Source organism: Balaenoptera musculus, chromosome 11, assembly GCF_009873245.2.
Source record: "Balaenoptera musculus isolate JJ_BM4_2016_0621 chromosome 11, mBalMus1.pri.v3, whole genome shotgun sequence".
Taxonomy (NCBI): domain Eukaryota; kingdom Metazoa; phylum Chordata; class Mammalia; order Artiodactyla; family Balaenopteridae; genus Balaenoptera; species Balaenoptera musculus.
Window position 1 is genome coordinate 63,954,285 of NC_045795.1, and position 26,668 is coordinate 63,980,952.

Below are 26,668 nucleotides of genomic sequence, written 5' to 3' on the forward strand. Positions count from 1 at the left end.
GCTTTTGATTTAAGACTTATTTGCATGCTTTTCTCATCCTCTCTTGCAGATTAGAACTTCCTTTGGAGCAGAGACCACGTCTTTATCACTTAACATTCACAACAGCACTTCAAACACAATCTGAATGAGGCTGAATCTATCATCTCCAACTTAATCATATTAACAGCGCATAATCCCTCCAGTCACTCGGGTACAGTCAGGTCTCCACATACCTGTGGCCAGGGACCAGCCTGGAGCTCTACAATCACCCTCTCCTTATCTTTCTTGTCTTTTTCACCGCTGAGCACAGTTCAACCCCTCATTACACTCATCTAATTAGTATCCTAGCTAATATTTTCCCAGCCAACTCTACCCTCACACTTCCAGAATAACGTCCCTAAAATACAGTATTTTACTCTCCTACTTAGAATCATAAAAATGTCTTACAAAAAATAATTGATTAGGGCTTCCCTGGTGGCGCAGTGGTTGAGAGTCTGCCTGCCAATGCAGGGGACACGGGTTCGAGCCCTGGTCTGGGAAGATCCCATATGCCGCAGAGCGACTAGGCCCGTGAGCCACAATTGCTGAGCCTGCGCGTCTGGAGCCTGTGCTCGGCAACAAGAGAGGCCGCGATAGTGAGAGGCCCGCGCACCGCGATGAAGAGTGGCCCCCACTTGCCGCAACTAGAGAAGGCCCTCGCACAGAAACGAAGACCCAACACAGCCATAAATAAATAAATAAATAAAATTTAAAAAAAAATAATTGATTAAAAATAAAGTCAAAATCCTAGCGTAGCATTCCTGACTCTGCTTTTTCTGCTCTATCTCCTCTAAAGAACATTCACATACCCAGCCCTCTCCTCACACTGAACTATTGAATAGTTTTAGGATTTGCCCTTTGTTCCACCTGGATGCCTTTGCTCACATGGTTCTCTCTGCCCCTGGAATACTTTATACTTCCTCCTCAGCATTTATAACTTTCTTTTTGCTTTACGCAGGTTTTCATCTTCTCTACTAGGCCCTAAGCCCCTTGGGGGCAGGGTCTTTGCATCCTCCACACCTGCCTATCAACTGCTATATATCAATATCCGTGCAGGGGTCATCCCCACACGTCATAGCACCACGCCCTGCTCAAAATAGAGAATAATTATTTAAATGAATGATGGTCCATGCTCACCTCCCTCACCCTTCTGTCCAACGCAGAAAGTAAATAACAAATACTTGTTGAATTTAATTGGACAAAAATGAAGGGATATGGCCACATCTTAAAAGCATATTCTAGGTCTTTCCAGCTGTAAAATCCTGACCCAGCTTCCGAGGTATCCCCCACCGAGATCTCTCCTTTTTAAGTTGGATTCCACTGAACGCACACAGGAGCCTCACCTGGAGGACTGTTGCATATAACGGGGATAAGGCCCTTTCTCACTTCTGAGACGCGAGGGCGGAGGGGGAGGGGGCGGGACCTTCAGACCCGCCCAGCAGCACTCCGAGCTGCAAGTGCCACCTTGTCCTTTTCCTAACGTTGTACCGTTTACAATGCGCCATCACGTAGATTTCATCCTCGTAACAATCTCGTGAGGCAGAAATTCTCATCTCCCTAAAGAAACAAAATCAGAGGAGAGATGGAGAAGAGAAGAGGCGTGGCAACGAGCCGCGGCGAGGAAGGCGGGTGGAAGCCCGGGGCGCGAGCTGGATTTCGTTCCTGGCTCAGCCCCGATCCGGCCTGCTCACTCGCAGCGGGAGGAGCGGGTCACGCGCGCAGACGACCTGAAGGCCCTGCCGCTCTCACACTCCGGATGCTAACCCTCTGCGAGAGCCCTGCTGCTCAGACTCGCTCCCTCGGCACCCCCAGGGCCCCCCACGCGCCCGCCCCATTCGCGGCCCTGCCGGAAGTCCCGCCTCGCCCGCCGCGGCCGTCCCCCATTGGGCCCCGCGCCGGGGTCTCGCCGCCGGTTGGCTGCTCGGCGGCGTGAGCCCTGGGCGGCCACTGCGGGCCCCACGCGAGGGACCACATCGAGACCCGCGGAGACACGGGGTCCAGCGCGGGAGGCGGGGCTGGGGCCGCGGGGCGGGGAGCGCCGCCGGCCGGCGGGACTTCCGCCACGGGACCCGGAAGGGGCCGCGCCGCCGCTGGTGGGAGTTGTAGTCCGGCCGTGGTTGGGGGGGGGGCCCGCGGCTCATGCGCGGTGCACCGAGGCTTGTTTCACATCTGTAACAACAGGTGAATTGGGCTTTTGATTCTCCCTTTTCGTGCCCCATTGAGGAGCTTCCCGCGGCCGGGGGTGGTCAGCGCGAGGAGGGGTCCGGGTCCGACCGCCGGCTTGGCGGAGAGTGGGGCGGAGAAGCGGGCGGGCCGGAGGAGCAGGCCGGGCATCCGAGGCCTGCCCGGGAAGCCGGCCGGGCCGAGCCGTGAGCAACCAGGCCTCGGCCTGCCGTTGCCATGGAGCCGGGGCGGGGGCGGGGGCGGGGGCCAGACCGGTCCGCCAGGGCGGGCCTCGTAGCCAGGGGCACCGCGGGGGCCGCGGGAGAGGCCGCTTCATTGGCGCAACGACGCCTCCGCCTCAGGGGATGCTCTGTTTCCCGAGGCAGGGCCTGGAGGAAGCCCCCGGAGTGCCCTGGGACCTTTGTCTGCCCCCGTGCCGCCTGGACCGTTCGTCCACAAAGAGGCCTGGTGCATTCTGGACCCCCTGGTTTGCCCCCTTTTGCACCGACCTTGTCACTGGGGGAGGCCAAGGGGTGAGGTGTTCTTTGTTTGATGGTGGTGACTTGCCCCATTTTCGCAGGGGAAGACCTAATGCATGTTGGGTCCTTTGTTTGCAGTGAACTGGAGTCCCAGGGGTCCTCAGAGCCCCTGAGCCAGGAGTATGGCGTTAGCATGCTGTCTAATTAGTCATCGTAGAGCAACACTGGTCACCTTAATTGTGATTTTGCAAGGCAGAGGTTGTCCACTTTGCAACCCCCATCCACAGGGGTTTGTCATACGCTGTAGCAAGTGGACTGCAGATGGCCACTTGCAGATTCTCAACCTGTTTTTGGTTGCAACTTACTGGCCAGAGCGAAATGAGACTTTGATAGTTTCCCTTGCAGTTTCTTTAAAGGCAGTAATCCCGCCGTCATTGTGGGTCTTGACTACATTTTATAATTTACACTTAAATTTTGGAGTCTTGGAGTTTCCAGGAGGGAGAATTTTTTTTCCTGATGTAGTATTTGGGATTTATATAGTGGTCTTTATTTATGTAGCTGTTTTAGGTGCAGGAAGTACATCCTTTGCTGCATTTTCTTCCTATGTAGGTTGTCCCTTTACCCAAAAGATACTTACTCTCAAAGTGTTTTAATTTATGGAATTGTGGTCCAGAGTTTATCAAAGTTCTTTCCTCTTTCAACCTTTGAAGATGTCAGTATAAAATATTATTTCAAAGAATGAATAGGCAACAGCATGATATCATGGAAATAAGTGGTATAGTATAAGCATGGAACGCTTTGGAGCTCAGTACCTTAACTGCAGGTTTGCATTCTGCCCTGGGCAGTTATAGCATCTTGGGCAAGTTGTGTAAACTCCTCTGGGAAAATCTGCTTCAATTTCCTTCTCTGGGAAGGATATTTCCTACCTCACTGGGTAGTTGCATAGGTTAAGTGAGATGAAGTCTGTGGAAGTACTTTGTAAACTATAAAAATGGTACTTAGCATTTAATTTTGTTATTTTCCCAATCTGGAAGAGCTTCTTTATCTACCTTAGATAGATTCATATTATAGTCAGATGGGAGTAGAACTCAAAACTGAAGTAAGTTTTGCTCTGGGCTTGGAGAAAATGCTTTCGGGACTACACATCCCTCTTCACCATGACATATCTTTCTTGGTATCTTACAGGTGCGGATGTAGGGCAGCTCACAATTTGATGGGTATAGAGTGGGTCATGGCAGGTCCTGAAGTGAGGCCAAAGTGTACTGTGTGTGTTTCATGCCACTAACATAACTTGTCCTTGTTGTCAGAGTTAGTAGATGAATTTCAGTGGTCCGGAGCAACTGTCTTTCCCTGCGGGGGCCATCACTTTAGTGACCCAGCATTGTACTTCCCAGGAGGAGGCCCAGCCTCGTGATGAGGAATAGCAAAGAGAGAATTCAGCTCCAGTTCAAAAGCCCACAAAATCTGAGACTGTCACTGCTCTTGTAAGGTAAGTTGTTTTATCCATGCACACAAAGCAGTGGTGGGTCTCATGCCCAGCCACACTGTAAAGCAAAAGGCATGTATTGAATCCATTTGTGACTGTCTTGGAAGAAGGGCATCATTTTAAGTTATACCCTCTCTCTGTCCTTGAATCATCTCATAGTGATTCTGTCTGGAGTTAGGTTTCATTATGCAAGAAATCTCGACATAATATTATTTAACTTATCTCTAGATTATTTTAGAGAAACTCTAAACCATAAAGGTTTCTAACATAATACTGTATAACCAGGAAGGCGGTTTTCTTTTAGATCTCTTATGAAATTTTCTAGAGCTCTGTAAAATATCTCTAAAAGATCCTATCTTGAATCTCATAGTATATTTTTTAAGACTGATACATGAAAAGATAGTGTTATATGAGCCTTGGTTGGCGTGGAGAGGATCAGGGGCTTTTTAAAAAAGCAAAACCAAGAGTCTGTTTACGAGCAAATGAACTTAAAACTTCTTAGCAAGAAAGTATTGTTTCTTAAATAATAATCGCTTAGATGTTTTAGATTTTATAATATTCAGAGTTTCTTTAAAATTAGAATCTCAAATTACACCCCTTTTCTTTTAATTTGGATAGAAGGAGTCTATAGAATGTAACTTATTAAAGTAAATTGTATTATTGTTGATATTGTATTGAAGTTTTCTCTCTGAGCTACCATATCCTATCGGCTGAAATTTCCGGCATCCCTGGGGGAGAGGAGGCCATCAGGGCAGACCTGCTATGGACCTGAAAGATTCGTCCCCAGGTCAGCCCTCCACCCCCACCTCCCCATGATTTGAGAATGAGAGGGAATAGCACTCAGGAACAGGAGTGTAGGCCCCATTAGACTCCTAGTAATGTTGGACATCATCATGATTTGCTAAAATGTTGTGTAGATGTTTTTAAACTAATGCCACATAGGATTACTGCACCAACCCAAGAGTACTACAGTATTAGAAACATCTGTAGGGACTTCCCTGGTGGTCCAGTGGTTAAGACTCTGTGCTTCCACTGCAGGGAGCATGGGTTCAATCCTTGGTCGGGTAACTAAGGTCCTGCATGCTGCATGGGGCAGCCAAAACAAAACAAAACAAACAAACGAACAAAAAAATCTGTAAGTGTGAGTTGGAGTGTTTTTTAAAACAAAATTGTTAAACCAGAGGTGTTACTTATTTGTGTGTGTGTGTGTGTGTGTGTGTGTGTTTAAGTCTCTAGGTATATTCCTCACTTAAATGTACTAATGAGCAAAATGCAGCAAAATTTTTGGCCAACAGTTGAACCTTAACTTAATATTTGTTATTTCATAGAGACTCCGCCATGAAAAGCTTTTTATTTTGAATCACTCTACAGTTACTCTTTGATACTGTCAGTCAAGTCCCATTCCTAGGGGCCTGACTAGGTTTTATGAAAGCCCAGTACACCAGTTTGTCCATAAGGCAATCATCAGTCCCATTTCCTGACGCCACATGAAAAAAGGGGTCCATGTAGGATTTCATTTCTTCCTACACGTCCCAGGATAACTGCAAGTATTGTGATGAGGTGGAAATATATGTCTCTCACGATGAAATGCATCCCTTTCTGTTTAGCAGGGATCAGGGAGTTTAGGACAGAGAAAAGAAGAAAGCCTCAATTAGAAACAAAGACATGTAATTACTTTGTAGTGGAGATGGCCCTTCCATCCTTAAGACTGGGAGCAGTTGGGGCTCATTAGTGAAGAGCTTCATTTTTCTTGTCTTCTGGACAGTGCTCTCTGTGTTATTGAAATCTTCTCTGTGGGTTCCTAGACCATGAATATTAACCATTGCCTCTTGGCCCTCCTTCTTCTTAGGATTCCAGCTTTCCCTCCTGGCCAGAAATGTTCAGCCTGGACTCATTCAGAAAAGGTAAGAATGTAATTGTGCTTGTGGCCTCAGGCCCTTCCTCCCTGTGACAGGCAGCTATGAAGGCTGTGAAAGTCCCTCACCAGTGTGTAGTCCTTGGACCCCCCGCTTTGGGTGGCTTTCCAAAGTCCTTTCTCAGCCTTCCTCTTGCATGGTGTTTTTAACCCTTGCCACCCCTTGTCTAGGCCTTTGTGTACATTTGCCACCCCTCTCCCTGAATACCCTCTCCTGCATATTCGCTGCTTATTGAAATCCTACTGTTTTTCTAGGCCAGTGTTTTACACCATTTCCTCCGTGAGCCATTCTTGATTCTGTCAACCAAAGACAATTTCTCTTCTCTCTGATTTCCTCAGCACCACATCTGTACTTTCTCGTGCTTAGTCTATCTGAATTACTCATTGCATCACTAGATTAGAAGCTCCCCACAGCTGGGGCCTGTTGTGCTCTTTTATCATCCATGGTACCTGGCATAGCATTTTGTACACGATAGACCTCAGTAAAAGCCGGTGGAAATGGATTGAGTCATTGTTTTATATTAGTGGTTAGAGAAATTGTAGCAAGTCTTGAAATCAGTACCCTCCAGCAGCTGAGGTGAGAGGATTGCATAAGCAGTAGCAGAACTGAGCCATGGCAGGGCGAGAGGGTAGCATTCAAGGGCTGCTTACAGGAAGAGATATAGGTGGTGAAGACTTGAAGGGGCCAGATCCCAAGGGCATTGTATATCTTAGATAGGAGCAGGACTTTTCTTCTTTAAGGAAATAAAGAGTAAAAGGCCTGTGTCACCTGTATTGAAGCTGACTATGAGCCTCCTAAGCTGGGCATATTTTACAAATAAATGAGAACCACAACAGGCCATCCATAACTGCTGATGAAAAAGATCCTCCCTGTTGTGTCTCCTCTCCAACTTATGTTCGCAGAGGCCTGGAAAACCTTGGCCAGGTGGTGCCCTATGTAAGTAACCCACTGAATGGGGCCAGAAGGAGGCTGGATGTTCCAGGTCTCAGAGCAGCCTCTTCCTGTCTCCTTGTTTCTCTTCAGCCACTCGATCTGTTTACATAGTGCATGAAAAAATTAATCTGTCATCCTCGTTGTGTTGGTTAACTGTGTCTGAAAAGGGAAACATTGAACTTGAGATTAGTGTGGATAGCGCATTTTGAGCTGAAAATTAAGTACATTTAATTGCTTTGTGTTTATCTCCTCATCAGTGGGCTTTGTTGTCCACCCAGTTGTAAAAGGATGAAGACAGGTTCTCTCCTGGTGGGAGTGTCTAAATTAACAGTACTGATTTCGTAAAGGGAAGGAGAGCCCAATAAAATCACAGTCCTCCTCCTCCCTGTGATAGGGAAATGGTACCAGATGAGAGAGTTTTCGGGACAAAATTCCTTTCTAGCATTTGTGATTTTGCTTTCTAGGCTGGAAATTGATTTGTTCAAGAGGTTTTCCTTCAGGGGTGACACTGCCAGCACTCAGCTTAGTGGGAGGCAGCAGGACCTCCCTGAGCCAAAGATGCAGACCCAGGTGCCTGGTTCACATCTCACTTCTGCCTCTCGCTGGCCAAGGAGGCTTGGGTGGTGACCGAGCCTCGCTGTGCCTCCTTCCTTACTATTTAAGTGGGCATAGGGTTGTTCCAAGGATCAGATGAGTTACTATGTGTAAAGAGCTTAGAACAGGGCCTGACACGTGGTAAATTCACAAATCCATGGTATTAAGTAGCTTCAGGACATAATAATCGGACAGAGTCTGATTTCGGACCTCGCTTTCCACACAGGTAAATGTTTTGTGTTTCTACCAAGAACCATTTTATGCTTGAAGGTCTCTGGGAAAACCATTAATCAGAAAGAGTTGCTGATTTGAATATTTTCCTTCAGGCAGAGCTGTCTTTTCATGGCTCTAAGGCTGAATGCCTTCTCCTGTCTTATGAATGCTGGTCTCATTTGTGGTTTGCATCATGACCTTGGCAATTGGTCATGGGTGGCCTTGTGACACTTTATTGTTGTATAGGACTTCTTTATCTCTTATGGAGTTTTTATGTATTTCTTTGTTCCTCATGGTGAAATTATGAGCTCCCTAGGGCGTTGTGAATCTTGAGAGAAAATTTAACATGGTATAAAGCTTGATTCAGACTGGCTAGGGTTCGAATCGGGTCCCCACTAACACTAACAAGGTGTTAACTTACCTGTTTCCCAGTCCCTATCTTCAGGGGTATAGTGAAGTTTAGAGATGATATAGGAAAAGCACTTGGCTGTAGTCTGTCCCCAGCCCTTAGCCATGGGTTGGCAGGCCTTTAATAAATGAGAGTAGGTTGATCTATTTGGGGTACAGCCCTGTAGCCCATGTTTTTCTGGAGAGTGACAGCCTGGCCTCAACATGCAGTGTGCTGTGTGGCTGCAAAATTGAGCACCTGCTGTGTACAAGCCACTAGGGTGGAGATAGTTGTGTTTCAGAGATGCTTTCTGGCACTCAGGGCTTTACGATCTTAATGGAATGGGCCATTTGATGGTTCTGAAGGTAATGGCCCTAGCAATTCCCTGCAGCATTGTGGACTGTGGCCCACTGGGTCTTGGGGCTACCATCTTTCCTATTATGTAGTTAAACAGAGCTGCCAGCGCCTCCCAACTAGAACACTTGTGTGCCTGGTAAGTAACCTGTTATTGCCTTCTCCAGCATCTTAACACAGGTTTCTTGTCTCTCAGCTGTAATGCCATCAGAATCAGGCCACAAAGAGTGAGCTGAGTCTTTTACAGTCAGCACAAAACTTTGAAAAATACTGTATCAACCACAAGAATGTGCAGTTTTCCTCCAGCTCCAGTGGTCAGAAGCGGGCTCAGTGATGTTGTTGTGGAATTGTAGCAACCTTCCCCCAGTTACTGAAAATGCTTAATGAAATAAAATAATCATCAAATCATTTATTCTCTTTTTTTTCAAGCCAGCATCCTTGGATATGAATGAAGACCTTCCTCAAACAGGAAAGGAGAGGTTGAGCTGGTCATTTACAACCTTAGCTTCAAGGCAGAGCTAGAATTAGTTCCAAGATAACCTTGATCTTAGGCACTTTGTTCCAGAAGTAACAACATTTCTGCTGTAACAGTATATATGTTTTCTGCAAAATCACACACCTGCAATGTTTTAAGAGGGCTTATGGGAAAAATAGAGTTGAGGCTGTACACCTGCAACTTTATGACCAGAAGATGACAAAAACAGTCATTGGTACCTGGGAAGGAGCTTTGGACCACCAAAGCAGGCAGCTCAGTGTGATGCTACAAATGTACATTGAGCCTTCTAATGAGAATGGAGCTGGCAGTTACTGAGACAGCGCAGGTGGAGGTGGAGCTCTGAGCCAGTGGGGCAGCCATTAACGAGTGTGTGCAGCTGGGAATGTGGGGGAAGGGGACCTGAGTGCAAGTACATGCTTTCCCCTAACATTTTATTATGAAAAAATTTCAGAAATAGTGAAATGTTGAAGAAGTTGTATAGTGACCACCCATGTATCTACCACCTTGATTCCCTACAGGCACTTGACTTTAATTTTTTAAAAATATAGCTGAAGGGGCTTTTTCTTTTCCTGCCGAAAATTATCATTCCACTCCTGCTTTTTAGTTCCCTTGCCTTAGAAAAATCAGATTTGAACCAAGGGTTCTTATATTTACTGATATCATTCCCCCATTTACCAATTGTACATGAGCTAATTTGCATTATAGAAAGGGGCATCATTTTAGCACTACAGGCTGTTGCTCAAGTGTGTAGAGTGTGTATGACTGTCTCTCCCTGCTCCTCTCCTGCCCCATTTATTATACCAAAACGTGTGGGGCAGAGAGAGCAGAGAGCTCTTGCACCTTTTCCCCCAGACCAGTGACTATCTGATGTTTTCACCATTTTGGTGCTTTTAAAGACCTTAAACCTTTCTTAGCCATACATTTCCACCTTCCCATGGAACACTCAGTGAGTGTCTTAATTTTAGTTCATGTATATCAAAATTTTGGAACTCCTTAAAAATGTACTTTATGTACCCACTGATGGGTAGTATTTAGTCTCCCAATGAATGGAAATGTTTGGAATAGTAAATCATTAACTTTTAGAAAGAAGGAGAAGGCTGGTAAGGGTGGATCTGATATTGGCTCTTGGGGAGGACACCAGCAGTCAATTAGTCCCTATCTCACCAGTTCTTAGAGGGGGAGAATAATTTGAGATCTGGTGGCTTATCTGGGGAACCCATAGCAGATACAGGGGTAGCTTACGTAAGTGGAGGACAGATAAGTGGAAGAACCCCGGTGATGTGCATGGTACCATGAGACTGTAGAGAAGCACATGGGATGGGCGTTACACTCATGGAGGGTGGCTAAAAGAACAGGGAGAGTTTGAGGGCTTTTTTGAGAGCCAAGAAGGGATCTGTACAAGGCTGTCACGTATCACGTCTGTATAAGACAATGCCTTCTTTCTGTATGGCATTGGTGGCACTGTTTCTCAGAACCTGTGACTGGCTCCAGATACGGTCCAGCAGCTCTGCTGCCCAGAGCTCCTCACGGGTGCTCTGGGGTGAGTCAGTCCAGGGGTCTGTAACTGTGAGGGGTGAGAACATGTCACCCTGATGCCCTTTCTCTTTCCCCAGATCGGGCCCAGCACAGGCAGCGTCAGTGCAAACTTCCCCCACCCCGTCTTCCACCCATGTGTGTCAACCCTGCCCCTGGAGGGACCATTTCTCGAGGTAAGGGAGGAGCCATGCCTCCAGCACCAGGTTGGTCCAGGGACTGTGGGGAGGCGGGTGGCAGCAGGACCCCGGGTGCCAGGGCCATAGGCCTCTGGAAAGTGAGTGAGGAGGAGTGGGGTTAGCAGAGCTCTCGGAGCCCTCAGGGAGACATCATTTGGAAAGGTCTGGGTTATTTCATGATGCTTGGCCACTTGGCTTAGACCCTACAGTCTCATCGGGCCTCCTGGTGTGACCAGGAATAAAGCCTAGGCTCATTCTGCGTGTCTGGCACCAGTGTGGAGAATCAGAGGGCTTGGACCTTCTAGGCAGTCTCTGGCTCAGGTGCCTCAGAAAGTTCAGGGCGCTTGTAGCAGGGCCAGAACAGAGAGCCTGACTCGGCCTAGTGCCCTCCATCTTGGAGGCTTTGGGGATGCCCGACAAATCACTTCCCTATCTCCCGCAGCACCTCAAAGCACTTTACTGACATTAGAATCTGTCTCTCAGTCCATTTGGCAAGGTAGGCTCTCCTTTTGATTGGGGAGAATGTCAGAGCTCCCCGACAGGTGACAGCTGACCTCAGATCCCACTGGTACCCAGGAATGGATCCAGTAATAGGACCCAGGGAAGCATCTTTGCCCGTGAGTTTCTCTTCTCTTCCCTCAGACTTAGATCTTTTCCAGGTCTGCTAAGACCAGTGCTCCTGGCGGCCTCTTCCTTGTCCTGACAGCTGCTCTTCCCAACTCCATTGGCCACCTGTTCACACCCCTCCCTCAGTTTTTTAGTGGAAGAACACTATTATAGTTCATAGAGTCTTTGCCTTATTTGGAGACAGCATGTCCACTTTAGGCTCTGTCTGTAAAGTGCTTTGAAGGGCAAGAGCTCAGGAAGGGTGCGGGGAACACACAGCACCCCAGTTTCTGCAGCACACACTGCTGCCGTGTTCCCATGTGGTTTCTACATGCACTGCCCTCCTGCCGCAGTGGCCCTGACTATAGACAGCAGTATAGAAATAAGTACTTCTGGCCCCTGTGACCATTTGACTTAGGTATTAAAGAAATGCCACCCCCTACCGTTGCCAAAACAAGAGTTGATTGCCCTTTTTTCTTTCTTTCTTAAAATGCCCTGTAACTCGAAAAGGCTGAACGTTAACATTTCCAACATGGCAGGTGAGTGGCTCTGAGAGTGTCAGATGTGCTTTGGCTAAGCTTAAAGATGGTTAGTTGGGATTAACCAGGCAGCATGGCTAGGCAGTGCCTCCTTGAGCACATGCAGAGGAGAAGGCCGCTGCTCTTGGGAGGGGCAGCTGCTCCCTGTGGGGCAGCCCAACAGGCCTGCACTGTCTTCCCCAGAGGAAGACAGACACCCCCCTCCCCCTGCCCCCCAGCCTGATTGTCTCCTCACAGTTCCACCTCCAGAAGGTATCTGGGTGTATGCATCTTTGCCGTCTCTTTCTTTTTTAAGCTATAAAGCATTCTTGCCTCTGTTCCTTTATCACAGAAGCAACAATCTCTTAGTCCACATGACTCTTGGACCTTTCTGCCATGCTTTCTGATTCCCTGCAGGCTTTGCTGGTACCTCTGTCCGGAAGAAGGAAGTGCAGGGCAGAAACAATCTCTCTGGTGTTCAAATAGGAAAACAATGCTCAGAAAATGGTGGCCACTTAAATAGGTTACAGTGCCCATCAGAGTCAGATTTGGAATTGGAAAAAAATATCATCTCCTTTCCCAATCTACCCTTCCCTCTACGGCCAACCTCTTACCAAGGCCACATTCCAAAGTAAAGGGTGAATAAATTAAGAAACTTGCCCCCAACCGTCCCCTGCGAATCTTCCCCACCCATGCAGATCTGAGATGTAGAGCAGCTAGAAAGCAACATGGGATAACACGCCTTCTGGCAGGATTCTGGGGACCACAGGACTGGTCCTGTCCATTCCCTGATATAGACGTGTCACCTCTTGGTGTGGTGGTTTACCTCAAGGGACCTTGGGGCTATACATACATGGATGGGAGAGCCGTGAGAATGTGTCGGGTGGTCAGGGTGGCCACCCAGCCCCTGTAGGTCCCCTTACCTTTCTTTTTCTTTTTTCTTTCTTTTTTTTTGTTCCCCTTACTTTGTTGCCAACCAGGTGGACCATTTCTTGCCATTTTGACCATCCATAAAATATCTAACTGTGATTAAGTTGACAGAACTTTGGCTGAGACGTCTGGTTTTTTCAGCTGTCAGTGGTCCCTCTCACTTTCCCTCCAGAAGTTCTCTGGTCTGCCCGAAGTCTGGACTGTCTTGGGCTTCCTCCTGTTGCTTTTTCCTGGGGCCTCCAAAGTTTAGAATCCTACAACATCCTCCTGTGTATTCAGCAGATCCTTTAACCTTAATTCCATGCTTCTAGATGTCATTGTTTAGCACTTTGAGTACCAGACATTGTGCTTGATCCGGAAGTGATGGCAAGATCTCTGAGCCAGTAAACCCTTCCTTTTTTCAGAACTTCCCTCCTTTTTCACAGGCAGAGGAGTCAACTTTCTCTCCCCAAAGAATGGAGAGTGGAAGAGAAAGCTTAATGTTGGTGGAAAGGAACCAGGAACATGCTTGAGCCTCTTTAACTTTCTTCAAGGTCCTCTAAAGCAGGAGCCAGCAAACTTTCTTGAAGGATCAGAGAGTACACATTCCAGGCTTTGCAGGCCATATGGTTTCCCTTGCAGCTACTTAACTCTGCCATTATAGCATGAAAGCAGTAATAGATACTACAGAAACAAGTGAGCATGGCTATGTTCCAATAAAACTTTATTTTTAAAAACAGGCAGTGGGTGGGTTTGGTCTTCAGGCTACACTTTGGCCACCCCTGCTCTAGACCAATGGGGAGATCACAGAACCAGAAGGGTTCCAAGAGCTGGTCTAAGAGTTGCCCTCATTTTACAAAAGGCAATGAGGTTTGCGGAGGTGAAATATATGCTCAAGGTGACACCAGCTGTTAGAACCCAGATGAAGTAAATGAATAGGAAAAGGGGACAAAGAGCTCCCAGAGAACCAACTAGTTGGTTGGCATCACCTGACCTTTTTTTTTTTTTTTACATAAAATCTCAAATATCTGTTTGAAATATGTTTTCTAAAATAGAGAAAATTGTATAGTAAATCCCTATGTACCTATCACCTGGCTTGAACAATGAACAGCTCATGGACAATCTTACTTTGTGTATATTTTTCCACTTTGGCCCCTTTGGAAGCAAATCCATGAAATCATAGCATTTCAACCTTAGCCTAAGTGGCTGTCAGAGCAGAGTGCTATTCTGAGGGCTTCCTGAAACACCAAGATAGACCCAGGCCCTGCTTTCCAGGTGAGGTTTAGGCTGTTGCCTCCTTCAGCTTTCAGACACCATAATTTTCAAAATTTGGCCTCAGCTACTGCTGCCACTCCCAGGCTTGCTAAGCTTCTGGATTCTTTTGAGGGAATTTGGGCTGCTAACAATCCTTGAAAAGTACTCCTGAAGCTGGGTGGATGCCTTAGGTTTTGGCAAATTAAAGTGCCACTTGGCCAAATTCAGAGCCCTTGTAAATCATGTTCTGCCCCAAGGGTCTTGCCATCCCTATATGGACGATCTGGGTAGGGGTGTTTGACATGGATGGTGATGTCCCTTTGTGACGTCAGACCATTGCTGCCAGGGCCACCTTCCCTTTTTTGCCCTTTCCTGGTTAAAAACCCACTAAGGAGGGAATGGAGGAGCAGGAGTTGAAGCTGCCCCATTTTGCCCTGGGTCTGCTTCTAAGGGACCTGCCCCCTGTTATCTCAGATCTCAGAGGGCAGAGGCGTCTCTATCAGAGCACTCTGCAAAGCCCCCTTCCAAACATTCCCATTTTATATTAACCACAGCCATACCAAATGAGTAGAGCAAGTTTGTCCTAATTTTCCCCAGTGATAAAATGGCCCAAGGTTCACGCTGGCACGTGGTAGACTTGGGGCTAAGCCCAAGTGTTAGGACTCAAATCCCATGTTCTTGCCATAGGCCAGCAGTTCTGAGTGTGATCCCAGACCAGCAACCTCAGTATTATCTGGAAACTTGTTAAAAATGCAGATCTTGGGCCCTATTCCAGACCTAGTGACTAAGAAGCTCTGGGGGGGGTGGCTCCCAGTAATGTTTTAACAAGCTCTTCAGGGGATCGTCGGAATCACATCTAGAATTATAAGACAAACAACAAACAGCCCCCCACCGCCAGCTGCACCCAAACTACACTGCCAACCTCTGATCAAGGCCTCCTTCCAAGGGATTGAGACCTTGAGGCCCTTGCTGTCACCGCTGCTGCCCCAACATGCAGATCCAGTCTGATTCCCACCTGACCCAAAACCCTGCTCCTCAGTGCCAGAAGAGGAAGAGGAATGAGCCTGGCCAGAACCCAGGTGTAATAGTTTGGAAGCAGAATCCCATCTGGCTTTCAAACAAGCACAGAACAGCAGCTTCAGACTTTCACTGCTGGAACAGCTCAGTTCTTGGGCACAGTGTCCAAGTTGGGTACTTCACATCTTTGACTCCAGCTCTGGAGAGTAAACCTGGTTTGCTTATGTTCAAGAGGTCTTCCCTGTCCTGGCTCCAGATTCTTCACCAGGTTTACTTTGTAAGCCATTAAATGAGGTGGCTGTGCCCCACCTTAGCAATGATCTTAGGCTCTGCTGGCCGGGAGTGCAGGCCACTTTGCAAGGGCATGTGGGAGGTATTTACCCGCAATGGGTAGGACCTAGAGGGAACTTCAAGTTCATTTCCTTGGATGGACATTAAGCTAAGGCCTGTACTATTTCCCAAGAAGCCCCCCTCTCTCTTCCTGCCTCAGCTTCAGATGACGAGTCTGTGGGTTGGATTTACTGGGGGAGTGATTTCGGCAGGGTTCCAGCCGTGGTCTGGTCGGCCCACCGGTTGACTGGAGCGTGCCGCGCTGGAGGCCCTGGGCTGCGTGGGGCGGGAGCCATCTCGGCTCGGTCCCGGGTCCGCCCGTCCGGCAGGGGGCGCCCGGTGTCCGGGCCGCCCGCTCCTGCCCTTCTACCCTGTCCCTGCCGGGATCCGGAGTCGCGGGGGCGGGCGGGAGCGAGATGGCGGCCGCCAGGAGACTCATGGCGCTGGCCGCCGGCATCTCTCCGCGCTTGCGGCCGCTGGCTCCCTACATCCCCGGGCGACAGGGACGCCCGCGCGGCCTCTCGACAGGCTGCATCCACCCTGACAGCACGAAGGCGTCCGCCGAGGCTGAGGCGGGGGCGGCCCCCGACGGGCCTGGGGAAGGCGACGGGAGCATGGTGAACGGTGAGGGCAGGGGCAGCCAGGCTGCGACGCCCTTGACTTCGGGGGATGACAGAGCTAGAGGCGCGGGCTGGGGTCGGGTCCTCTCTTGTATGGCTGAGACCGCCATTCAGTGGCGGGCCGGAGCCCTGCTGTTGTAAAGCTCAGTGTGGCTCAGGCCCAAATGGTCTCCAAGCGCGGAGGTTCTGGGACTGGAGCGCTTGCACCTGGCAACAATAGGTGCTAGGGGCGTACCCAAGGGAGTTGGGGAAAACAGGTAAACGTCCCGTTCCTGCCACGTCGGTGGTCAAGGGTTAGAGCATCAAGGTTAAGCACATCCTCGCTGTTGTGAGAAAGGCAAAGAGCTCAAAATATACCTGAGACTTCAGAATCTCGAATAGAGACAGAATGATTGCTCTAGTGGACCCCAGCGCGGTACCTCCTGAATGGTGCAGGAAATGAAACTGGTAAGAGCATCCCTGCCCATCAAGGATGGACAGAGAGAGCCAGCCTCTGTCCTGTAGAGCTGGAGGGGGTACCAGTGCACGTCTGCTGTTACATGTGTGTCTAGTGGGCTACTTAAAGTTGGGTCCTTCTGTGGGATGGAACGCCTTTGAGTCTCCTTACATACTGTTTCTCGACTACTCGATTCTCAGTTGCTTTACAAGTTAACATTTAGAGGGAGACAGGGCCAGGCAGAATCCTCCCTCTTGGCGAGTTGACAGAGGAGTCTGCTCCAAGGAAATAGCCTCAACCCAGGCAGCAGAGTTACAGCAGAACTCCTGGAGGAGCTTTTTCAAAATACAGACTTCCCTAACATCATTGCCATTCTCAAGTGCCCTGTGGGGATCAGGGTGGGCAGTGCTGTGATGAAGCTCCCCAGGTGACTTATGATTGATGCATGCAGGTACACAGGTGCATATATGTACCCCCTACAAAATTACTTTTTGGAGCTGAATTATAATGCCAGAGACTGTGGGTGGAGAATGCAAAGGCTTCCCATCCTTTCTGCTGGTCTCTGACTGCATTTCTTGAAGGTCCACTCTGGTGCTTTGGGGCTCTTCCTTTAGTTTTCAGCCACTCTCAGCAGGCTTCTTCATGGTCTAAGTCCTGTGTTTGGCACAAGCTGCTTCTAGGTGGACATCTCACCCATTTGTGCTCTGGGATTGATCCAAAGTGCAAGTAAAAAATAGTAAGTTACCTCTCACGGTGTTTGATGCATCCTGCCTCCACTTGGTTCACTGCAGTGAACTCCCGGGAGGAATAGCTCATGCCCGTGTCTAAGCTAAGGAGGTCTCTAATCAGTGTCCCTACACATAATCTGGCTCTGGGGAGGCCTTTTGCACGGTGTTGAGGTAGAGTTGAGAACTGGGGCCTGGTATTCAGACTCCGCGGCCAATCCTCCCTGTTGTGTGTCTGTTATTTTAGGAGGGGCCTTGCATTGCCTTGATCTCCACTGTGTGTGTGTGGTTGATTTTGTTTTTTGTTTAGTGCGTTCTTTCAGACATCAGATTGGGGGGGTTGTTGTCATGTAGGCTTCTGTAGCTGATGTGTTAAGTCGGGAGCTTGGGTGGGGAAGAGGATCCTGGCTGGTTCCCCTCTGTGGTGTGGGGGGCGTTGGCCCTTCTATTTCAGGAGATGATCGTGCATTGACTCTAGCCCCACTGTCCCCTGTAAACCCTGAAGTCATCCTCCCTCCTTCTTAAGATGCTCCTGGGTGGTTTGGGATCATGAGCCAACATCCTCAGTATCCAGTCCAGGGTTGTCCTGATAACACACCCCATGGAGTTTTTAGAAGAAAAAGCACAGCTATAATGCTTTTGTTCTTATTCTCTTAGCTTCTAGGGACCTATTAAAAGAGTTTCCACAGCCCAAAAATCTTCTCAACAGTGTGATTGGAAGAGCCCTTGGCATCTCACATGCAAAAGACAAATTGGTCTACGTGCACACAAATGGACCAAAGAAAAAGGTAACTCTGCTGGTGGCAAGGAGACATGTTGGTCTGATTCTCAGGAAGGAGACTGGCTGCTCTTTTTCTCTCAGATTTCTTGTCAGGGAGGCCACAGAGTGGGTTTTCTGAATTGAGAATGGTTAGCAGAGAATCTCAGAGCAAAGCTAAGTCTGGAGAAGAGCCTGGTTTAGGGAAGGGGAACACGGGCAAGTGAAGTGAGACATTCTCATCTCGTGTAAGACAGGCCTCTGTACTGGGCCCTGGATTTGGTCCCTTCCAACTAACTGGAACTGTAGAGGGTTAGAATTGATGATAATTCCTGCTCCCAGAGTCTTGTAGGTCCTGGGACCCACAGGGAGCATGCAGGCAAACCATTCTGAATGAAAATTTTTAAGGATAAAGATGGGTCCCACCTTGCCCTCTGGCTAGAACATGGCACTTTGAAGAAGCAGAACAGCTTGAGGTGGGACAGTGGCTTGAGGGTGGGGGAGTCTGAGCCTTCCAAGGAGTTAATGATGGGGTTGGGGTTCTGTCTTGCACTCAGCCCTGCTGCCATGAGGTCTACAGCTTTGCTGTTGATTCTCCATGTGGTTTGTTATATCTTTGTAGTCTAGAGAGGCAAGAGTCCTGATTCTCTCTTCTCTTCCTCAGAAAGTCACCCTCCACATAAAGTGGCCCAAGAGCGTGGAGGTAGAAGGCTATGGCAGCAAGAAGATCGACGCTGAGAGGCAGGCTGCAGCTGCGGCCTGCCAGCTGTTCAAGGTGACCCTCCCATAGTGAAAACGATGCAGACCTCCCTCCTGAGAACTCCTTGAAGTGACGGTCTTTCTGGTGTCAGCTGCACCTAGGTTTAGGTTGGCAGGGTGTTCAACCACTCACCTGTCCTAGGCCCTTCCCACCTTGTGGTTCCTTTTTTGTTTCAGCCAGTGACGGAATAGATTAATATTATTTTCTTGCCACTGTAGTTATCTACTTTTTGTGGTTTCAAAAACCACAGAGAAGAACTCCTTTATGGAGAACACTCCCTCTGTACAGCACCATGGTGAGACTTCTATTTTGGTTTCTGTTTTTCTTTCCCTGTTATTTCATGTATTTCGGTTTTTCCTTGTAGCCACATAGTCCTCTCTTACTTACAGTGGAAGAATAATAGTCACTTCTCTCACTTCCCAGTGGTGGGACATGGGTTGCTTTCAGTTTTTGGTTGCGCAGCATTTCCTAGACCTTCATTGTTGCTCCCAGCCTTTCTTTCCATCCCTAATTGGCTCCCTTCATGGCTGTGCCAACCTTGAATCTTCCTCACATTCCTAGGTCTTTGCTCTTGACAAGGACAAAGCTGTATTCCTTCAGCTTCTCCTGCTCATGGTCTGCAGACCTTCATTGTCACTGCTTCTCCTGGGTCTGAGGAGGCAAGGTCCCTCTTCCTATCCTGGGCTCCCACACGACCCTTCTCTTTTCTCTGTCCTCTCTGTCTCTCTTCTCCATCTTGTCTCCCACGCTTTTATTTAATTTTCAGATCTTTCCTCATCTGATTCTTTTCTGTAAGCATCAAAAATTCTTCAGTGTTGGGGAATTCCCTGGCAGTCCAGTGGTTAGGATGCCACACTTTCACTGCCGAGGGCACGGGTTCGATCCCTGGTTGGGGAACTAGGGTGCCGCAAGCGGCGCAGCACAGCCAAAAAAAATTCTTCAGTGTTCTAATCCCTTCCCCAGGCCCTGCTTCCCTGCACACAGCTCTCCGTGCTTGTGGTTTGCATTCTTTCCACTCCAGCATCATAGCCCATGCCGTGGTTGCTGGTTCCCTTCACATCCTCATAGCGCCTGGTGATTGTTGGCTGACTGGGGCAGCTTTGCCAGGCTCACTAGCCTCTCCTCAGTCCTTGCTCTGCTTGAATGGTCTGTGGCTTTGGCACTGCTGGGCATCTTTTCCTCAGCCCCTGGGTTATACCTGCTTTCTTTGTCTCTGGGTCACTCCAGGCTCCTCTTCCTCTCCCACTCTCTATAAACATCTCCTTTTTCTGTACTCCTTCTGCCTGGGGAAATCTTCTCTCTCAGAAATTCAACCATCCTTTCTGTGTTTAATGTCTTGGAAATCGCCGCCTCCCTTAGAGCACCCCTACCTCAGGGGTTCTCAATTTGGGGGGGATTTTGCCCCCCAGGGGACATTTGGTAACGTCTAGAGACATTTTTGGCGGCCACAAGGAGAAGAGTGCTACCTGCTATGACGCCAGGGATGCTGCTAAACGCCCCACAGTGCACAGGCCAGCCCCTCACACAAAGAATTACCTGGTCCAAAATGTCTCTAGTGCCAAGGGTGAGGATGCTTTTCTGCCTGGATGTAGAAGGCACTTTAAACCGAGACCATGTGAGCAAGTTGTCATCACATTCCTCCCCAGCCCGTTCTCTGTTCTCTATCTATGCTCATAGCCTTTTTTGTTTGTATGTTTGTTTAATTGTGGTAAAATACACAAAATATAAAATTTACCATCTTAGCCACTTTTAAGTGTACAGTTCAATAGTATTAAGTGCAGCCACGTTGTTGAGCACCCAGTCTCTAGAACTTCTTCATCTTGGAAAACTGAATCTCTATACCCAGTAAGCAACTCCCCATCCTCCCTTCCCCCCCAGCCCCTGGCAGCCACCATTCTGCTTTCTGTTTCTGCGAATTTGACTACTCGTCACATAAGTGAAATCACACAGTGTTTGTCCTTTTGTGACTGGTTTATGTCACTTAGCATAATGTCCTCAAGGTTCATTCATGTTGTAGCAAGTGTCAGAGTTTCTCTCTTTGTAAAGGCCGATAATATTCAATTGTATGTATGTATCACATTTTGTTTATCCATTCGTCCATTGATGGACTCTTGGGTCCACTTTTTGGCCATTGTGAAATAAGGCTGCAGTGAACAAACATCTCTTCAAGACCCTGCTTTTAATCCCCAGAATTGGAATTGCTAGATCATATGGTAATTCTATTCTTAATTTTTTGAGGAACTGCCACACTGTTTCCATAGTGTACTATTATACATTCCCACCAACAGTGCACAAGTGTTCTAATTTCTCCACAGCCTCACTAACGCTTGTTGTTTTCTTTCATTTTATTTATTTATTTTATAGTAGTCATCCTAATGGGTATGAGGTCGTATCTCACTGTGGTTTTTTTTTAGTTTTTTAAAAATTTTTTTAATTTTTTAAATTTTAAAATTTTTTTTTATTTTTGGCTGTGTTGGGTCTTCGTTTCTGTGCAAGGGCTTTCTCTAGTTGCGGCGAGCGGGGGCCACTCTTCATCGCGGTGCGCGGGCCTCTCACTATCGTGGCCTCTCTTGTTGCGGAGCACAGGCTCCAGACGCGCAGGCTCAGTAGTTGTGGCTCACGGGCCTAGTTGCTCTGCGGCATGTGGGATCTTCCCAGACCAGGGCTCGAACCCGTGTCCCCTGCATTGGCAGGCAGATTCTCAACCACTGCGCCACCAGGGAAGCCCTCACTGTGGTTTTGATTTGCAGTTCCCTAATGATTAGAGATGTTGAGCATCTTTTCTTGTGCTTATTGGCCATTTATGTATCTTCTTTGTAGAAATGTCTGTTTAAGTCCTTTGCCCAATTTTTAGTCAGATCGTTTTGTTGTTGAGTTATGGAAGTTCTGTATATATTCTGGAGTGTATAGCCCATTCATTCCCAATATTTGTACTCAAATTTGTTCAGCTTTTTTCCTCCCAAACTAGATGTGTTTGTTAAGCATTGCCCTCAGGCTTGGTGTGAGGTGCTGGCAGCACAGAGGTGACTGAGGGTGCTCTTGGGGCAGCCACAGCCCAGAGAGGAAGCACCCACATGAGGGGAGAGGTGCACCTCAGCCTCCTGAATAAAGCAGGCTATTCTTGAAGAGTGAGTAGAAGTTTTCCAGGGACAGGGATGGAGAGGGCACTCCAGATAGAGGGCGCAGAGGCATGGGACCTGGGTGCACGTGAGCAACTAGAGGATTGTGAACGTGGGGCTGAGTGCTTGGCGATGGTGCGAACAGGTGGGCAGGAGCCAGAACACCAAGCCCTTAGGTATCTCAGGTAGGAGTCTTGATTGATCCTGTGGATGCTAGGTCTGCTGAGCGGTGGTAATTGGTGGAATGACACAGCTGAGTTTGCCTTTAGGAATAGTCCCTAATAGCAGTGGGGTCAGGCAAGACCAGAGTTGGGGGCACAGGATAGGTGAGAATGCCAGTAGCAGCAGTGCAGGAGTTTTCTTCTGGGGTTATTAAAGAGCTGGAAAAGACAGTGACTCGTCAGATGGAGGAGGGAGGAAGAGCGGGTTGGTGGGGAAGCATGAGCCAGCATGGGGAGCCCTGGAAGGGAAGCGGGTTGGGTGGGTGTTCATCATCAGGAACATCTCATGGCCTTGTTGGGGGGGGTGGTGTGAGTGGGAGGCAGGGAGGTAAAGCATGCTGGCGTCCTGGGGAAGGCCAAGGGGGAGTGTGCTCTATGTGTTTTCTGTATAATCAGATCGTCCTTGTAAGCAGGCGGTGATGTGACGCAGAAGCACGGAGGCTGAGCCTTGGGCCAGGCACCCGTACTGCCCTGCCCTGAGTGGCTGTGCTTTCATGCATGTGGATGTGTGTGGCGTGCCCTTTTCACATTCTCTGTCACAGAATCCTACTGTTCTCATGCATCTGTTCTTCCACACAGATTTGACAATCAATTTGTCAAGTGCCCAGAAAGTCTATCCAGACTTTGATTGGAGTTATGTTACACGGGTTAATTTAGGAGGCTTTTGTCTCTTTACGCAAAAAAGTTTCATCATCAGGAACTCCCATATTTTGTGTTCTTTTACCAAGTTTTATACTTTAAAAAAAATATGTAAATCTATTCCTTTAAGTTCATTTTAGGTAGGCTATGGTTATTGTTGCTGTTGTGAATAGAATTTTCCTGATTACATTTTATTGTTTTTTTAGATTTTTTTGATGTGGACCGTTTTTAAAGTCTTTATTGAATTTGTTACAATATTGCTTCTGTTTTATGTTTTGGTTTTTTGGCTGCGAGGCATGTGGGATCTTAGCTCCCCGACCTGGGATCAAACCCGCACGCCCTGCATTGGAAGGTGAAGTCTTAACCACTGGACTGCCAGGGAAGTCCCTTCCTGATTACTTTTTTTTTTTTTTAACATCTTTATTAGAGTATAATTGCTTTACAATGTTGTGTTAGTTTCTGCTGTATAACAAAGTGAATCAGCTATACATATTCATATGTCCCCATATCTCCTCCCTCTTGCGTCTCCCTCCCACCCTCCCTATCCCACCCCTCTAGGTGGTCACAAAGCACAGAGCTGATCTCCCTGTGCTATGTGGCTGCTTCCCACTAGCTACCTGATTACATTTTAAATTACAGTTGGTTCTTTCAGAAATCTGAGGAGAGAGTTGTTGTTGTTGTTGTTTTTTAAAGATTTAATTTTATTTATTTTTGGCTGCGTTGAGTCTTCGTTGCTGCGCACGGGCTTTCTCTAGTTGCAGCGAGCGGGGGCTACTCTTTGTTGCAGTGCATGGGCTTCTCCTTACGGTGGCTTCTCGTTGCGGAGCACGGGCTCTAGGTGTGCGGGCTTCAGTAGTTGTAGCACATGGGCTCAGTAGTTGTGGCTCTTGGGCTCTAGAGCGCGGGCTCAGTAGTTGTGGTTCATGGGCTTATTTGCTCCGCGGCATATAGGATCTTCCCAGACCAGGGATCGAACCCATGTCCCCTGCATTGGCAGGCGGATTCTCAACCACTGAGCCACCAGGGAAGTCCCCGAGGAGAGAGTTTTAAGAAGTGAGTGGTCACTCCTCGGCTTGTCACGAGTCAGGTGGGGCTGAAGCCGCACTGTGGAGCAGTGCCTGGATTCTGGCACCTGCCGTCCACTGTCACATGGCTGTAATGTCTGAAACCCTCTTGATGTGCCTGGCTCACCCGTGTTGTCTTTACCACTCCCAACTTGAATTTCTTGACCTTGTGCTCTATTCACATGCTACTCCTGTTCTTCTAGCTTCTTGCTTATTTTTTTGTTCTTTAGACTCTGTTTTTCTGCATTTTTCTTCTGCCTCTTAGATTTTGAGCTTCTTGAGGGCAGAGACCAGGTCTCATCTCTCCTGATGGTGCCCAGGGTGGCAAGCATGTTGCTTTGTACATGCTAGAGACTCGGCAAATGTCTTACTTGATTTTCTCTAGAAAAGAATGAAACTGTAATATATTTTAAAATAATATTTTTGTATAACTGGCTTTAAAAACGTTTGGTGTTATTTCTAGAGTATGTTCCCAGCATAGGATTCTTGTGTCAGAGGTATATCTGTTTTATGGTGTAGACGACATATTTCCTAATTGCTATACTCACTGAAGCTTTCTAGATCACTTTGTGAATGCATCTGCTTCCCGTTGCCCTGTGGGGTTTTTGTGGGGTTTTTCTTTGTTTTGTTTTGTTTCTTTGGTCTTTTGTCTTAATAGCTGTAAGAATTTACCTTGTCATTTTCATCTGTTGAAGCTAGACATGTTAAGTGCTCTCTCTGTGCCCAGTTCTGGACTAGGGCCTGAGGTGAGTAGACAGGTGAAAAAGCATGGCTCCCACACATGAGGGACTTACGGTGTAACTGGGCAGGTTCCGAGCAGCCTGAGGTGTGAGGGTGGTATGGGCCCTCACAACGCCCCTTTTTTCCCCAGGGCTGGGGTCTGCTGGGTCCCCGGAATGAGCTGTTTGATGCAGCCAAATACCGCGTGCTAGCCGATCGCTTTGGCTCTCCGGCTGACAGCTGGTGGCGCCCAGAACCCACCATGCCACCTACTTCCTGGCGGCAGCTGAATCCTGAGAGCATCCGGCCAGGGGGACCTGGGGGCCTATCCCGCTCCTTGGGCCGGGAGGAAGAGGAGGATGAGGAGGAAGAGCTAGAAGAGGGGACCATTGATGTCACTGAATTTCTGTCTATGACCCAGCAGGACTCCCATACCCCACTCAGGGATTCGAGGTACAGCCAGGGGCAGGGAATGCAGGGGAAGCTGGCTGCACCTTGACATGGGGTGGGGGGTGTTCCCAGGGAGTCTTCTCTGAGATGGGAGGGTCCCTGCCCCACATCTCAGTCCGTGTCTCTGTTATTCATTGGTACATCTACCTGTTCTTGGGGAAAGCCATTTGTGGCCATGTACTGTATGGCTGGGCTTTTGCGAAACAGCAGCACGGACCCTCCCTCCAGCTCACACTGGGGTCCTTCAGAGGCCCAGTAACTACTCTGCCTGCCCCCTGCCCCTACCCTCCTATCTGTTTGGGGGAACTGAGGGAGCGCCAGGTGTGCTTTGTGTCTGTGAGAGGATCACAGGCCAAGTGGAAATGCCCCAGCCTCCTGGCTGCCTACTGCAACTATGCAATATCCTAGCCCCTGGGTCTCAGAGCAGGTGAAATTGGCCCAGGAAGAGAGAGTGCTTTTTCACCTAAACTTTCGGTCCTCCCAGGGGGGGTTCCTTTGAAATGACAGATGACGACAGTGCTATTAGGGCTCTGACCCAGTTTCCACTTCCCAAGAACCTTCTGGCCAAGGTGATTCAGATAGCGACATCGTCCTCCACAGCCAAGGTGAGCTGGGTCTCCTATAAGTGTGTGTGACTGGGGAGCTGGCTTGGTCAAGTCTGGTTTTCCTCCAGACCAGGTGGGAGGGAGACTACAGGTATACGGGAGGGCCGAAGATGCCCATTCTCCAAGCCCAGCCTGGGCCAGCTGGGGGAACTCCAGGTCCTTGGAGGGTTGAAGCAGCAGGGACAGATTGGAAGTCAGAACACTGGAGCACAGGGAGGGGGCTGAGGACTGTAGGAGTGGAAGACATATCTGTTCAAGGGTTGCGGGCAGGAAAGGAGGGTTTGGGGAGGGGGTGGCTGACTTGCTGAGGTTTTCATCTTTGTTGTCAAGCTGAGGGGCTTTGGTTAAGCAGAGCTTCTCTCCAGGCGCAAGGCCTTTTTGATCCCCCAGGATGTGCTTGGTTTTTAGCTTATGTTGACAGCTTCAACCCGCAGCTACCATCATACCTGTTTGCTTTGAAAGTGCTGAGAGGACAGTGGGCTAGGAGGCAGGTAGTGGCGTTGCCCAGATGCCGTTTCCTGCTGTGAAATCGTGGTACCACAGGAGAAGCAAGGCCAGGATGCGGGAGCTGCAGCCCCACAGGGCTGGCTTCTGCCTGTCCAGTGGCACTTCATTTGTGGCTGATGCTTGGTACCTGCTCAGATGGGGGTTAAATCCATCTCTGCGTTCCTCGGCATTCTGAGAACTCCTGGATGTTTTCATTCCCTGCTTTTTTGTAACCATCTCTCTTGCCCTTTGTGTAGAACCTCATGCAGTTCCATACTGTGGGCACCAAGACCAAGCTGTCCACCCTCACCCTACTCTGGCCCTGTCCCATGACCTTTGTCGCCAAAGGGCGTCGCAAAGCAGAGGCAGAGAATAAGGCGGCAGCCCTGGCTTGTAAGAAACTGAAGGTGAGTGCATGATCCCTGGTGTGATGCATGAGATGTCTTGGAGCTCCCTGCTACCCTTGGCAAATGGTCCACTTTTCCAGGAAATGAAATCTACCACTGCCAGGCTTTTGGCCTGGGCACATAAGTATCTGGTATCCCAGCCTTGCTTGTCAGGCTGTGGGGTGCTGTTTCCAGGGCTTCTGCACAGTCCCTGTGGAGGTGCTTTGCCCGTGAGCTCAGCCGTTTCAGCACTGTTGGCTGGAACCTGGGTGAAGCCAGGAGGAGACCTGCTCA

The 26,668-nt window shown here is 48.7% G+C and overlaps 1 protein-coding gene across 6 annotated transcripts in view; it reads left to right on the forward strand.

Moving 5' to 3' along the window:
- The first annotated feature begins 2,076 nt into the window (after nucleotides 1–2,076).
- Nucleotides 2,077–26,668, forward strand: part of DHX30 (DExH-box helicase 30) — a 33,029-nt gene continuing 8,437 nt past the window's right edge. Inside the window, exons 1-11 of one of the 6 annotated variants that reach the window (XM_036867875.1) lie at nucleotides 2,077–2,199; nucleotides 4,055–4,149; nucleotides 4,827–4,933; nucleotides 5,996–6,050; nucleotides 10,654–10,749; nucleotides 11,869–11,897; nucleotides 17,825–17,955; nucleotides 18,589–18,699; nucleotides 24,599–24,900; nucleotides 25,382–25,502; nucleotides 26,246–26,395. In XM_036867875.1, the coding sequence (XP_036723770.1) occupies nucleotides 4,909–4,933; nucleotides 5,996–6,050; nucleotides 10,654–10,749; nucleotides 11,869–11,897; nucleotides 17,825–17,955; nucleotides 18,589–18,699; nucleotides 24,599–24,900; nucleotides 25,382–25,502; nucleotides 26,246–26,395 (1,020 nt within the window). In that variant the 5' untranslated portion in view covers nucleotides 2,077–2,199; nucleotides 4,055–4,149; nucleotides 4,827–4,908. Of the gene's footprint in view, nucleotides 2,200–3,967; nucleotides 4,150–4,826; nucleotides 4,934–5,995; nucleotides 6,051–10,653; nucleotides 10,750–11,868; nucleotides 11,898–15,788; nucleotides 16,011–17,824; nucleotides 17,956–18,588; nucleotides 18,700–24,598; nucleotides 24,901–25,381; nucleotides 25,503–26,245; nucleotides 26,396–26,668 lie in introns of those variants that run through there. The other 5 variants (XM_036867876.1, XM_036867879.1, XM_036867877.1 and 2 more) reach the window with 5 other exon arrangements.